A 14,566-nucleotide genomic window follows, 5' to 3' on the forward strand; every position below is an offset into this window, starting at 1 on the left:
ATATAAACTAATTCAATTATATTAGGTATATATTAAAAGTATCTAGTCACTTAAAATAATTATCAATATAAAATATATATTAAAAATAAGTTAAATTATATATATATATATATATATATATATATATATATATATATATATATATATATATTTATTATGATAACTGATTTTGAACATTTTTAAAACTACTCTACATGTGATTGAACTTGAAGGCTCTATCTGCGTATTGCTGCTGGAGTTAAGAATTTAGCTACGATTCCTTCCATTTTAAGTATTTTTCAATCCAAAGATAGAAAAGAGAAACAAAGATTATCATTGCTGTGTAAACAAATAATTTTAGAGAAAGCATTCAAAATCTAAGATAATTAAAAAATTGACAGAGATAGAGAAATGAAAATTCTCTTATATAACATAATACATCTGATTCTGTTGATTGAATATTTATAGATATGGAGTTAAATTATATGCAATCAAAGTATAAATAAGAAAGTATATGATTTGATAAAAAAATAAAAAATTATTTGAGAGATGTAAAAAAAAAAAACCGAAAAAAATTTTATGAATTAGATTCATAAAAATTGATTAATTATCTTTTCTATTTATATTTTTTTAAAAAAAATAAAAGAGATAAACCTTATTTTAATTTTGTTTTTTAGCTCGGTTCAGCTTGACTTTGGTAGTTTGGCCATAGAAGTTTATTCTTTTTTTATTTCTGAAATATAAGTATGTGACTTATTTTAATTGATCTTATTACAAATTTAGAACAAAAATAAAAGATTTGTTATCTTGATAGAGATAGTTTTATTCTCAATATTATTTTATAGTATATAAAACACATAATATTTAAAATAAATTTTAAAATATATTTATTTAAGTGAGGGTTTCATTGGTGTACATTCAGTAGAAATTGAGCCTACCAATTCACTAATTATAAATTAGGTACTTTAACTATTTAACCACGGATGCTTAGCAGAAATTCTCTTACATGGTGAATAACTAAATTTTTCAATTGAAATAAAATCTTTTAGATAAATCAATGCAATTTATTAGGAGGATTCAGTGAAAGAACATCGATTCAAATTTTGGATTTTCGAATTGAGAGAAATCAAGAATTTTTGTTATTTCTTAAATTCATGGATCCAATTCAATTCAACGAAATCTTTCATGATTTTAGAGTATCCAACTTTCACACAATTCGTAAAATTCAACAAGTAATCGATATTTCATGATTAAGGATATAGTATTCTTTATAATAGCATCTGATAATATTTTAGTTTTTTAAATAAATTTTTACATGAATTAACATAAGTAAAGAAGAAAAATTTTTAAACAATTTTCTAAAATCCATTGTTGAGATTAATCCTACTAAGCCAAATATGAAAGTACTTACGAGAGAATGAACTGATCTGATCTTTCACAATAAAATAATTGGTAGAACTGCTATTAAAAGACTTGTTAATAGATTAATAAATCACTTTGAAATGACATATACATCACATATATCGAATGAAGTAAAAACTTTGAGATTTTGACAAATTACTATTGAAGAAAGAGCTATTTTACAAGTTAAAAGATGTTTAGAATGATAAATTCTACAAGTTTAATTCAAGGGAGGAAATATTAAAAAATTAAATCAAGAATATTTAAGAGAATTATACAACTACATCATACTATAATTATCATAAAATTAGAAACTATAAGAATTATAAGTGATGAAACTAGAAGTTAAAAGAATCACAAGTCAAACTTTATCGATCTCCTAGTCAAAATTGGAGGCTACAAATCAAATTGGAAGAATCATGAACAAGTTGCACTCATCACCTCTATATTAGAAGAATGATGAACCATGAATTGAAAGATTCAAGATTGATGATTAAAAATTTGAAGCAAAATTGAACAAAGAATTTGACTAGTCAAAGTTTCTACTTGTTTCTTGAATCATTACAACTAGTGCTTAGTTGTTATAAAAATTACTATTTTATTATGAAAGGTTGCCTGTATAAAGGCTTCATATGTATATTGTTAATTATTTCTCCATGAATAAAAATGTTTAGTGTTTGTTTAAAAAATTCTCTCTTATATTCTTATGATTGTTAGTAAGTTTGAGTGATGAAAAATATGATAGTGTGCCATTTATGTGAGCGAGTGATCTTGAGACCAATATAATATGGGTATTATATTTACATTTGGTATCAGAGCAGGTTAATCTAGTGCCTAGTGTTTGAGAGTTTGTGAGGTGTGCGAAAGTTCTCACATAGTTGTTTATTCATAAAGTCGGTATGGCAAATACTTTTAATATTGTATGGTCCAGTCCCAAGTTAGATGGAATACTTGATTATAGTTATTGGGAGACTTTGATATCTACCCACTTAAAGGCTCAGAACTTGTGGAATTTTATTGAACTGAGTTTGCAAGAAGGAGCAGATGCTGCCCAACAGAGAAGAGATCAATTTGTGCTATCTCAAATTCATCAAGGTATAGATTATACGGTGTTTGAAAAAATAGCAAATGCCAAAAGTGCAAAAGAAGCATGGAACACGTTGAAGCTATTATATAAAGGCGTAGATAAAGTTTAGAAAGCAAAGCTACAGTCTTTCAGAAGAGAATATGAAAGGTATGAAATGTCTAACTCAGAAACTATTGAGCAATATTTTATTCGTGTTACAGATCTTGTCAATAAGATGAGAGTCTATGAAGAAGATATGCCCAATAGTAAAGTGGTGGAGAAAATTCTTCGCAACAAACCGATGAAGTATGACCATGTGGTGACTATGATACTAGAGTCCTACAATATAGATATCATGACGATTTCAGAGTTGCAAATAACCATGGAAAGCCACATCAGTAGAATACTAGAAAAATTAGAAAAATCAACTGAAAAAGTCCTGAAAAGTCGAGTAAATTTAAACAATGTTGCAGAATCAAACCATACACAAGAAGGATGAGGTCGTGGTTTCAATCTTTAAAATAGAGGTAGAAGAAGTTTCAGAAGTAAAGGCCGTGGCGATTACAACCAAGGAAGTTATAATAATTTTACACCACCTAATCTAAGGAAGAGGTGGAACGAATTTTAGGCCTGTCAACTGAGGAAGAGGTCGAGACAATTTTTATCAAGAAAGAACCATTTTCAAATGGACACAAAGCATCATATTACAAATTAAAAATGGTGAATAACAATCAAGCACACGTTGTAAAAAATCAGCATCAAAATATTGATGATAATCCAGATACTCAAGCTTTATTTTTTACAAGTAATTTATGTGCTGAAGATGAAAATATATGGTACTTAAATAATGCTTGTAGTAATCATATGTCTGATAGAAAGGAGTTATTTTCTTCACTAGATGATTTAGTTAAACTATTATTGAAGTTTGGTAATAGTACAAAGATCCCTATTGAAGGAAAAGGGCATATACCAATTAGATTGAACGATGGTTCTCTGAGTTATATTTCTGATATTTTCTATGCTCTTGAACTTGATTACAATTTACTGAGTATGTGGCAATTATTTGAGAAGGGATATAAGATGATAACTTATCGTGGATATTGCACTGTATTTAACAACAATAAAAGGTTTATAGATAAAGTAAAGATGACTTCAAACAGAATATTTCTGTTAAAAATTCAATGTGTTTATCCCTCTTGCTTGAGTTCTGTGATACTTGATGATAACTGGTTGTGACACATACAGTTCAGGTATTTTCATTTTTCTGATTTAAATTACCTGTCAAGAAAAGGACTTGTTTCTGGTCTACCACGGATTCATATTTTCAATTGTGTTTGTGAGATTTGTCAACGAAAAAAGAAGCACAGAGATCTATTCCCTAGAGGAAAGTCATGGAGAGCAGGAAGATTACTTGAAATTGTGCATTCAGATCTCTGTTCTGTTGAAGTCCCAAGTAATGGTGGTAACAGGTATTTTATTACTTTTATTGGTAATTTTAGTAGATATACATGGTTATACTTTCTGAAGCAAAAATCAGAAGCATGTGATACCTTCAAGACATTCAAAGCGTTTGTCGAAAAACAAAGTGGCTGTAAAATCAAAATTCTCAGAACAGACAGAGGAACAAAATATCTTGCATGTTCATATTACTTTAAGCAACACGAAATTCAACACAAACTAACAAATATATATACTCTTCAACAAAATGGAGTTACTGAAAGAAAGAATAGAATCATCATGGATATGGTCAGACGCATACTCAAGTCAAAACAAATGCCTAAAGAGTTTTGGGTAAAAGCAGTCGCAACAGTAGTTCATATTTTAAACAGGTGTCCAACAAAAAGTGTTCGTGATAAAACTCCAGAGGGAGCTTGGAGTGGAAAGCGGTCTTCCATCCATCATTTCATAGTCTTTGGGTATATAGCTTATGCCCACGTACCAGATCAATTAAGGAAGAAGTTCGATGACAAAGACGAGAAGTGTATCTTTATCAGCTATAGCACAGACTCAAAAGCATACAAGCTGTATAATCTAGAATCAAAGAAAGTGATCATCAGCAGAGACGTGACGTTTGACGAAAAAGGCATGTGGGATTGGAATACAAAGACAGAAAAATGGCTGACTATAATTTCAAATACATGTGATGAAGTAGAAGAAAGGAAACCTGACAGCTGAACAACCAGAATCATCTAGAAGATCGCAAAGAGAGGGAAGACTACCTGCTAGATTAGCAGATTATGAAGTTGGCAATGACAACGATCTATCCGATGAAAAAATCATAAATTTTGCTCTATTTTCAGATTGGGATCCGTTGAACTTTGAAGAAGTCTCTAAAGATAACAATTGGAAGAAAGCAATGGATGAGAAAATTCATACCATTCAGAAGAATGACACATGAGAGCTGACAGATTTACCAGCAAATAAAAAATCGATTGGAGTAAAGTGGGTTTACAAAACTAAGTACAAACCCAATAGTGAAGTTGATCGTTTCAAAGCAAGATTAGTTGATAAGGGATACAAACAAAAGCAAGGTATTAATTATTTTAAAGTATTTACTCATGTTGCTAGATTAGACACTGTTCGTATGATTATTTTACTCTCGGCTCAAAATAATTGGAAGATACATCAAATAGATGTTAAGTCTGCATTTCTAAATGGCACTTTAGAAGAAGAAGTGTATGTTGAGCAACCTGCAGGATATGAAGTTCCTGGAGAAGAAGATAAAGTTTACAAGTTGAAGAAAATTTTGTACGGGTTAAAGCAAGCACCAAGAGTATGGTACAAGAAGATTGATTATTATTTCACTTAGAATGGTTTCAAAAGATGTCCATTTGAGAATAAGCTTTATATCAAGTTCGTCGAACCTTGAGATATCTTGATCGTGTGTCTTTATGTTGACGATTTAATCTTTACTGGCAACAATTTAAAGATAATTGTAGAATTTAAGGAGGCTATGATAAAGCATTTTGAAATGACAAATATAGGCTTGATGTCTTATTTCCTTGGCATCAAAGTTCTTCAAAAGGATGATAAAATTTTCATTTCTTAGAAGAAATATGCAAATGATATTTTGAAGAAATTTCAGATGGAACATTCAAAGCCAGTTCCTACTCCAATCGAAGAGAAGTTCAAGTTGCTGAGAAAAGATAAAGAAAGAGTAGTAAATCCTACATATTACAAAAGCTTGATTGGAAGTTTGAAGTACTTAACTGCAACTAGACCAAATATTGTATTTGGAGTTGGATTACTTAGCAGATTTATGGAAGAGCCTTGCACCAACCATTTGCAAACGATAAAACGGATTCTTCGATATATCAAAGGTACTTTAAATAATGGTAGTTATTATGAAAATACTAATGAAGTGAATCTTGTTGGGTATACTGATAGTGATTGGACTGGAGATATAGAAACAAGGAAAAGTACTTCGAGATTTGTATTTTATCTTGGTTCTAGTGCAATTTCATGGCCATAAAAAAAATAACCAGTAGTAGCACTCTCTACAGCAGAACCAGAATATATAGCAGCAGCAAGTTGTGCAACACAAGCAATTTGGCTAAGAATAACTCTTGAGGATTTGAATGAGAAACAAAGTACTCCAACAACAATATTTTGCGATAACAAGTCAGCTATTGCACTTTGCAAAAATCCAGTATTCCATGAAAGATCGAAACATATTAATATTCGGGTTCATAAAATTAGAGAGTTGGTAAATAAGAAAGAAGTTGTGATTGAATACTGTCCCACTGAAGACTAAGTTGCAGATATCTTTACAAAATCGTTGAAGGTTGAGTTATTTTACAAGTTGAAAAAAATGCTTAGAATGATAAATTATACAAGTTTGATTTAAGGGAGGTAATGTTAGATAATTAAATCAAGAATATTCAAGAGAGTAGTACAACTACACCATATTAGAACTATCATGAAATTAGAAGCTACAAGAATTATAAGTGATGAAATTAGAAATTAGAAGAATCACAAGTTAAACTTTATGTCTTAGTCAAAATTGGAGGCTACAAATCAAATTGAAAGAATTATGAACTAGCTAGTTGTACTCATCACTTCCATACTAGAAGAATGATGAATCATGAATTGAAAGTTTTAAGATTGATGACTAAAAATTTGAAGTAAAATTAAATAAGAAATTTAATTAGACAAAGTTTTTACTTGTTTTTTGAATCATTACAATTAATACTTAATTGTTATAAAAATTATTATTTTATTATAAAAATTTGTCTATATAAAGACTTTATATGTATGTTGTTAATTATCTCTTCATAAATAAAAATATTTAGTATTTATTTCAAAAAAATTTTCTTATATTTTTATAATTATTAGTAAATTTTAGTGATAAAAAATATAATAAGTCAATATAATGTGAATATTATATTTATATTTATGATTTGGCAAGAAAAGGTGTGCTAATGCTGATGAAGAGTGAAAGAGCCCAGAGTGGTCCGTGGATAAAAGAAGAGGATCTAGAGTGGTGCCATAAATAAGAGAAGAAAAAAGTGGAGAAAATGAAAAAGTCTAACCAAGATAAAAAAAACTGTATGCGCAAACTGTTTGATGTCCAAATATAATAAAAATGACGCTGCATTTGCTTTTATTGCGCATCAAAATCAAAATCAGACCTTTTTTAGTTTGATTTAGTTTGAACACTAACGTTACAATTAGAATTTTTTTAAAAATTACAAATTATATTTTCAAAGTGTTTCAAACACACTTAAAGTGAAATACCCACTTGAAGGTATGTTATTTTTTTGTTAATCCTTATGCCTCTTTTGACCACGACCATTATTTTTAATCTGTAGAGCCATCGATTATCGATTATTTGTAGTCATAAATTGTTTTTAGTCATTTAATCTAGGAAGGAACTTTTTACTAAGCGATGTCATGTATATGATGAAATCAGATAACTTCGTTATCAACTACTGCAATTTTTTTATTTTGTTACAATTTTTAATTAATCAATGTTTTTTTTTGTTGCCTAGGAACTTTTTTAGTTGACTAAAAATTAATCTGCCACGAATTTGATTTTTATTTAAAAATTTGCTGTTTGCTAATAAATTGATGCATGTATGAAATAAATTTGAATTTAAATGAGCTAACTACTCCATCAATTCAAATTAATTTTATATTAATTAATGTTAATATCTCTATTATTAATAGCAAAACTTCATTAATTCTCATAAACGGTCTAATTTAATTCGTAAATCTAAGACATTGTTTAAATATAAGATGAAAAATGAGAAAAAAAAAATGAGAAAAAAAGAATAAAAACAAATAAAATTGGATTTTTTTTTTGTTTGGATAAAAAGAAGAATAAAAAAATTATAATAAAATAAAATTATATTAATATTCTTATCTATATTATATATAAGTAGTTATAATTTATTATTACTTTTTCTATGTTACACAAAAAAAAAATTTGTAATTTATTAATTTTCCATCAATTATTTTTTTTGCATAATTGAAGGAAAAAATTTAACATAGATCCCACATCAATTTTTTTCTCTTTTACCTAAATTTCTCTTCTCATCCTATCGAAGTAAAAATTTATTTTTTTTATTTTCTTTTCTAAATTTTTTTTCTCCCAAATTTCTTTAATCCAAACATAGTGTAAATCTTTAATTGCCATCCGATCCTTGAAAGTGGAATAAATTAAAAAAATAATATTACATATTTAAATTTTTTTATTAATTAAGTCAAATTAAATCAGTTTAACATAACAAAAATTAGTTATGCTAATATTTTAAGTCTTATTATTTAATTTAATTTAATTTGATTCATAAAAAAATTTAAATATAAAATATTACTCAAATTAAAAATAAAAGTGGTCCAAAACTTCAAATCAAACAACTAGTAAATGGAATAAAAAGCCGCAAATACTGCTATGACAATTGGAAAGTAGAAACTGAGGGGAAAAAAATGGAGTTAGAATGTGTGAAGAAGATGTTAGAGAAAGGAATGGAAAGAGCATCAGTTGTAGATGGATTGCCATGGAAGTTCATAGAACATTTGTGTATGAATGGCCTCCAAATTGATCTCATGGAGCCTGGCCATGTGGTTTGCTCCATGAAGATAACGCCACGTTTACTCGTAACAATTATAATCTATACTCTTATTTATGTATGTTCATACTAATTAAATCATTGCTTATTATGAGAATTGTTCTTTCTTTCATTGTTGTGTAGAATTCTAACAACTCTTTCCACGGTGGCGCCGCCGCTTTGCTGGTGGATGTGGTGGGCGCAGCAGTAATTCCATCCCCCATGACTTCCGGAGTTTCTGTTGAGATCAATGTTTCTTACTTTGATGCTGCCTATCTCCATGTTAGTATCCATCACATTATTTATATTTATATACGAGTTAATACTCAAAATGATCTTAAAATTTTAAAAGTTTTAGGAATTAATTTAAGGTTATTAGTAATTTTTAGGAGTCATTTTAAATATTAACTGATTTATATATATTGTTTTGTTGGTGACTTATTTTATGATGTGTGATCATTTTTTTTTTTAAAAAAATACAAAATGACTTGACCTTTAGATTGAATAAATTTTTTACTGAAACAGATTTCGAAAAATTTTCATTCCCCATACCCGTAATATGAGGCTATTTATTTGGCTATTTTTTTCGGTGAATTTTTTTATATGAATTTTATTTTTTATTTAAAATAATAAATTAGACTCTCAAATTTAAAAATAATAAAATTTGTATTAAAACATTTTTTTACTGTAAAACAGATTAGAGAATCTAATTTACACATTTAAAATTTTTTTACTAAAATATAAATTTAACCTTCAAATTTGCATGTTTAAAAGAAAATTAAAAATCACAAATTCGACGTTTAAATTTGTGATCTCCACATAAAAAAATATCCCAAATCTCACCATGGTTGAAAAACATTACTGGAAGTACAACACCAAAATTAAAAAGCGTATTTATTTTCCTTGTTTTTGTAAAAATTGTTGTATAGAAATTAAACTGAATAAAACTACGAATCAAAAATCGTATACTAAAATTAACTATCAAAATGAACTACTAATATAAAATATACATTGAAAATAAGTTAAATAACATATGTATTTATACATAATGATTAATTTTAGTATATAAATATTATTTTTAATAAGCAATATTGATTTTTTGTTTGTTATTTTTATTTAGGAGGAGATTGAAATCGATGCAAGGCTTCTACGTTTTGGAAAGGCTGTAGCTGTTGTAAGTGTGGAGTTTAGAAAGAAAAAGAGTGGCAAAATTTTTGCTGAAGGTCGACACACCAAATATCTTGCCGTTGCCAGTAAGTTATGATATCAAACATGTCGTTGAATAAGTTTTGATGATTAAAATTATGGGAGACATTGTTCTTGCAATTTCAGGAGTTAATTTGTTATTGTTATCTACTAGAATGATTAGTTTGCGTGTTTTTTTTTTTAATATGAAATGTAATTTTTTTAAAATTTTAATTAATAAATCAGATTATCTGATTTGAGTGATAATAAAATTTGTAAAGAAATCGAATGTTTTAATTTCGTGTAAACTAAATTTTAGAATATATAAATCGAAAAGTCAATTTCATAAAATATAATTTTAAAATTTTTTAAGTTGCAAATCCAACCTTTCGATTTAAATTTGGTATAACTTGTTTGATGTAATGATTAATTTAATGGTGTAAATTAAAAATTAGATGTTTATATGATGTATAATTCAGTGTGTACTAAATAGGTTTTATGGAAGTATGAAACTATCATGTTCTAAGAATCTCTTAAAATTATCATTTTAGATGATTACTGATCTCCATTGATCATCATCTAACTATTTAAATAGGGTTGAAATCAATTATTTATCAAGATTTAAGATATATCTTCGTATATGTTGAGAATTAATATTTGTGAGTTGTGAATAAGAGATGAATTTTATTTTAACTTTTAATGGTTAACTATAAAATAGAAAATGTTAGGGCCAACAATATTAGTGAAAAGAAAATGAAGAAAAATTTTGTTTATAATATAAAACAGAGGTACTAAAAAATATTGATCGCCTAATATTTTTCTTATAAAGTTTCAAACCATATCTATTGCCTAAAGTTGCTACTAAAAGAGTAAATGGTACACTCATCTCAATTTTTCTTTTAAGAAAGAAGAACTTGAACTATGTTATTTTTGTTTATGAGAAATGTTGAATTTATTATTTTTGTTTATTATTTTTAATTATTAATTTAATATTTTTAGTCTAATAATTCAATAATATATTTTAGTTTATACATTTAAATATTAATGACTAAGTAATAGTTAAAAATAATAAATTCTAATAATTTTTAAATATTTTTTAAATATATTTTTTATTTAAAATTTTTATTTTACCATTTTTAACATGATCGAAACAATAAGACAATAAGTCACGGAGAACAATTTTTTTTTTCCTAAAGACACAACACAAGAAAAAAAGTGGTAAATTGTTCCCGTCAATATTTATTTTTTCATTTCAGGCCAATAACGTTTTGTTCTTGTCATGTGTCTTTGTTGTAAATATTAGTTTGTTCTAGCCAATTTTATATATCTAATAAAATTTATTATTTTTATTCTTGACCAACAAAAATATTTTCGTACTAAATTTAAAATTATAAATTTTAAATCCTAATAATAATAGTATAAAAACAAAATATTAACTTAAAATACTAGTTAATATTAATAAATATTAATCTTGTAATATTTCTCTTAGTATTTAAGTAAAAATTCACGTGCAATTATTTTTATGAATCCATGTATTCTATTATTTTGTTTTAAAAAATTTTGTTAATGATTATATTTATTAAATATTTAAAATTATAAAGATTTTAGTATTTGTGAATTTAAAAATTATAACTTTTGTTGTCTTTAAAAATTATAAGTTTATTAAAATGTTTGTAAAATTATATTTTTTTTAATATTACCATCAAATGGCGTGTTTTTGTTGGAATCAGACGGGTCAGTTTTTTGCCACCCCTAATTATAAAAAAAATTGGTACTCAAAAAAATTTGATATAGACAAAATAGTACATGACTTTTGTTATTAACAAAATTGTCCTTGAAAGATTTTAAAATTTAACAAAATTGCCCAACTATAAAAGGATGATGTCACAGTAAATGAAAAATGTTGATGTGGTCGTCGGAAGAGAACTCCGATGATGACAGAGAGCTCCGACGATGTTTCCAGTGGAAGGAAACACAGCGACGAAGTGTTGCCATGGCAGAGAGGATGCGGAAGCCGGAAGGAGCACAATGGTGTGTTGAAAAAGAAGATGAAGCGGCGAACACGAGAACGCGGCGAGGTATTGCCATGGCGGATGGAAACACAACGTGTTGAAGAAGAAGGAGCGGCGAACACAAATAACGCACGAGGTGCGGCGATGTGCCATGGCAGTCTTCTTCTTCAGCTACTATGGCGGAAGGGGAGGCAGTGGCATGTTCAAGAAGAAGAAGCAGCAACGAACACGAAGAAGAAGAAAGTCGTCGAAAATATTGTCGAAACTTTCTGTCATTATAAGAGCTCTCTTTCGACGACTACATCAACGTTTTTCATTCACTATAATATCATTCTTTTATGATTGGATGACTTTGTCAAATTTTAAAATCTTTTAAAAATTATTTTATCAACAATAAAAATCAGGTATCATTTTATAATTTTTTCCACTTCCAGATATTAATAAATTATAAATTAATTTATTTAAATAAACAAAAATTCTTTTACACCGGATAGGACAACTGAAACTTAAAAGTGTTTATATATATATTATAAATAAAAATGCAAATATACTTTTAAGCCACTAATATAAGTGTAAGAATTTAATTTTATACAATATAATAATATATTATTATATTAAAAAATAATTAATTTTTAAATATATTATTTAAAAATATATAAATATAATTAATTAATTATATATTTGTGTAAAAAAATTTAATGTTTTTAATTATTAGACAAAGAATAAATATATTTACTCCGCTACACATCTAAGTAATTTTATATTTAAATTTATCCAAATCTTTTAGTTTGCTTTCGTAATTTTTTCGGTGGAAATTCAGGTGCAGTCCACTTCACGTGAGAGTCGTTAAATGTTTTGACTGATTTGACTAAATTTTCATCTAACAACTCTCAACTATCAACTTTAGGTAAAGTGATTGCATCTGAATTTTCACCATTTTTTTCATTATCATCATAGTAACTACTACTATATTACCACGTTCATCTCCTCCTTCTCTTGTTCTTTTTTTATTTGAATTCTTTTTATTTCCTTCATTTTCTTCTTTCTCCTCCATTATCATTATCGTCCTCACCAACAACACAAACATTTTGCTAATATTTTTATTGATTCTAATTCTCTATGGTGATAGAATGAACTAAAAATATTATCAAAACCAAATTTTTGTATAATACCAAATGAACTGAAGATGATCCCTTAATTCAGAAACACATGTATCTTGAATGAACCGAAAATTCATCAAAACAAAATCATTGTATAATACCAAATGAACTGAAAATTGTACGAAGTTGAAAATTGATTGAATGTGGAGAATTGTTCTTTATAATTTATTTATAATTTTTGTATGTTTTCAATGAAAAAGAAAAATCGATATTTGGATTTTAGCAAGGTTTTCATGTTTCACGCCGTCAGCCCCAACTCAGAAAACCCTCGATTGTTCGATTTTCCTTCTTCTTCCTTCTTTCTTCTCTTTGGAGAGAGAGAGAAACCGAATCGAATTCATTGCCATGGGAACCCCGGAGACAACACGCGAGCCCTGCCCTGATCGCATCCTCGACGACGTAGGCGGCGCTTTCGGCATGGGAGCCGTCGGAGGTTCCGGCTTTCACTTCATCAAGGGCTTCTTCAACTCTCCCAAGGGTTCACGCCTCGTCGGCGCGTCACAGGCAGTGCGTCTCAACGCGCCCAGACTGGGTGGAAGCTTTGCGGTTTGGGGTGGACTCTTCTCCACCTTCGACTGCACCATGGTCTATGTTCGCCAGAAGGAGGATCCATGGAACTCAGTCATATCTGGATTCGCTACCGGAGGATTTCTCTCCATGCGTCAGGGACCCGCCGCCGCCACGCGCTCTGCCGTGTTCGGTGGTGTCTTGCTGGCGCTTATTGAAGGAGCTGGGATCATGCTCAACAAGGTCTTGTATACACCGCAGATGCCGCCTCTCACGGAGGAGCCTATGATGGCCGGTTACCCTTCAGGCGTCGGATTTCCAGGTCAGCACGGTCCTCAGCCTTCTCCGCCGACGGCCTCGGAATCGGAGGCTAAAACTTCTTGGTTTGGTGGATTCTTCGCTGGAGGGAAGAAGGAGGAGCCGGCGTCTGTTGACGGCGGAAGCGAAACGAAGATTCTGGAGAGTTTTGATGCCCCACCGGTGCCGAATTTCGAGTACAAGTGAAAGGGAAAAAAAAAAAAAAAGGAGAAATAAGTGGTCTTGTTGGGGAACAAATTCAAGGGTTAGGGTTTTTTTTGGGGTAATTTATTACTATTAGGTGGAGTCTCCGTGAGTGACTGAGATTATTGTATTAAATTGTACTATTATGCTTTGTAGCTTGATTTTGTTATGAAAGTATGAACTTTTTAGAAGGATAAATGGATTCAGCTAGTATTGCACTCTGGAAATGTTAGTTCTTTCTTTATTGCTTAAAGTTTTCAAATTTAAGGAAGTTTATCCCAATAATATTATAATGATATTGTCATGTACATGGTTGAGAAGCATATTCTAGAGGGTTTGATTAGTAACTCGGTGTTTGTTAGTTCTTTAATTCTCTGAGTAGGATCCCAGTTCTCAATATTTTTGGAAATGTGTTATTGAATATCAACCTTGTTAGAAGTTAGGTCTTGTTAGACATCAACCTTCGATGTTTGTTTTGGACTGAGTGTTCAACTCATTATTTGATGGTCATCATTCTTTTCTTTCACCAATCACCAGAACCTTTTTCTGGCATACAATGCTACTGTGGAACTTCTCTAACTAGAAGATGATACTGTATCAGTTTTTTCTATATAATATAATGAACATGTTCCTTTAATTGCACAAACTCTGCAGATTCTAATAAAGATTATCTGCATGCTTGCTGCTATTATAATTGCATCAGAC

The 14,566-nt window shown here is 28.9% G+C and overlaps 2 protein-coding genes across 2 annotated transcripts; both read left to right on the forward strand.

Moving 5' to 3' along the window:
• Window positions 1-8,374: 8,374 nt before the first annotated feature.
• Window positions 8,375-9,797, forward strand: LOC130943537 (uncharacterized). Its single transcript, XM_057871455.1, has 3 exons — window positions 8,375-8,545; window positions 8,641-8,778; window positions 9,617-9,797. Exons 1-3 carry the CDS (start codon window positions 8,375-8,377, stop codon window positions 9,758-9,760), a joined length of 453 nt encoding a protein of 150 aa, XP_057727438.1. The 3' UTR covers window positions 9,761-9,797.
• Window positions 9,798-13,063: 3,266 nt separating this feature from the next.
• LOC130946632 (mitochondrial import inner membrane translocase subunit TIM17-2-like) lies at window positions 13,064-14,088 on the forward strand. Its single transcript, XM_057875437.1, has one exon. It carries the CDS (start codon window positions 13,199-13,201, stop codon window positions 13,862-13,864), a length of 666 nt encoding a protein of 221 aa, XP_057731420.1. The 5' UTR covers window positions 13,064-13,198; the 3' UTR covers window positions 13,865-14,088.
• The last annotated feature ends 478 nt before the right edge of the window (window positions 14,089-14,566 follow it).

This window comes from Arachis stenosperma, chromosome 8, assembly GCF_014773155.1.
Source record: "Arachis stenosperma cultivar V10309 chromosome 8, arast.V10309.gnm1.PFL2, whole genome shotgun sequence".
NCBI classification, from domain to species: Eukaryota; Viridiplantae; Streptophyta; class Magnoliopsida; order Fabales; family Fabaceae; genus Arachis; species Arachis stenosperma.

Bases quoted from the DNA above. Each gene is read 5' to 3' on its own strand.
- LOC130946632 (XM_057875437.1), top strand. From the start codon at position 13,199: ATGGGAACCCCGGAGACAACACGCGAGCCCTGCCCTGATCGCATCCTC.
- LOC130943537 (XM_057871455.1), top strand. From the start codon at position 8,375: ATGGAGTTAGAATGTGTGAAGAAGATGTTAGAGAAAGGAATGGAAAGA. The intron at 8,546-8,640 runs GTAACAATTATA...ATTGTTGTGTAG, and splicing joins AGATAACGCCACGTTTACTC to AATTCTAACAACTCTTTCCA. The intron at 8,779-9,616 runs GTTAGTATCCAT...ATTTTTATTTAG, and splicing joins TTGATGCTGCCTATCTCCAT to GAGGAGATTGAAATCGATGC.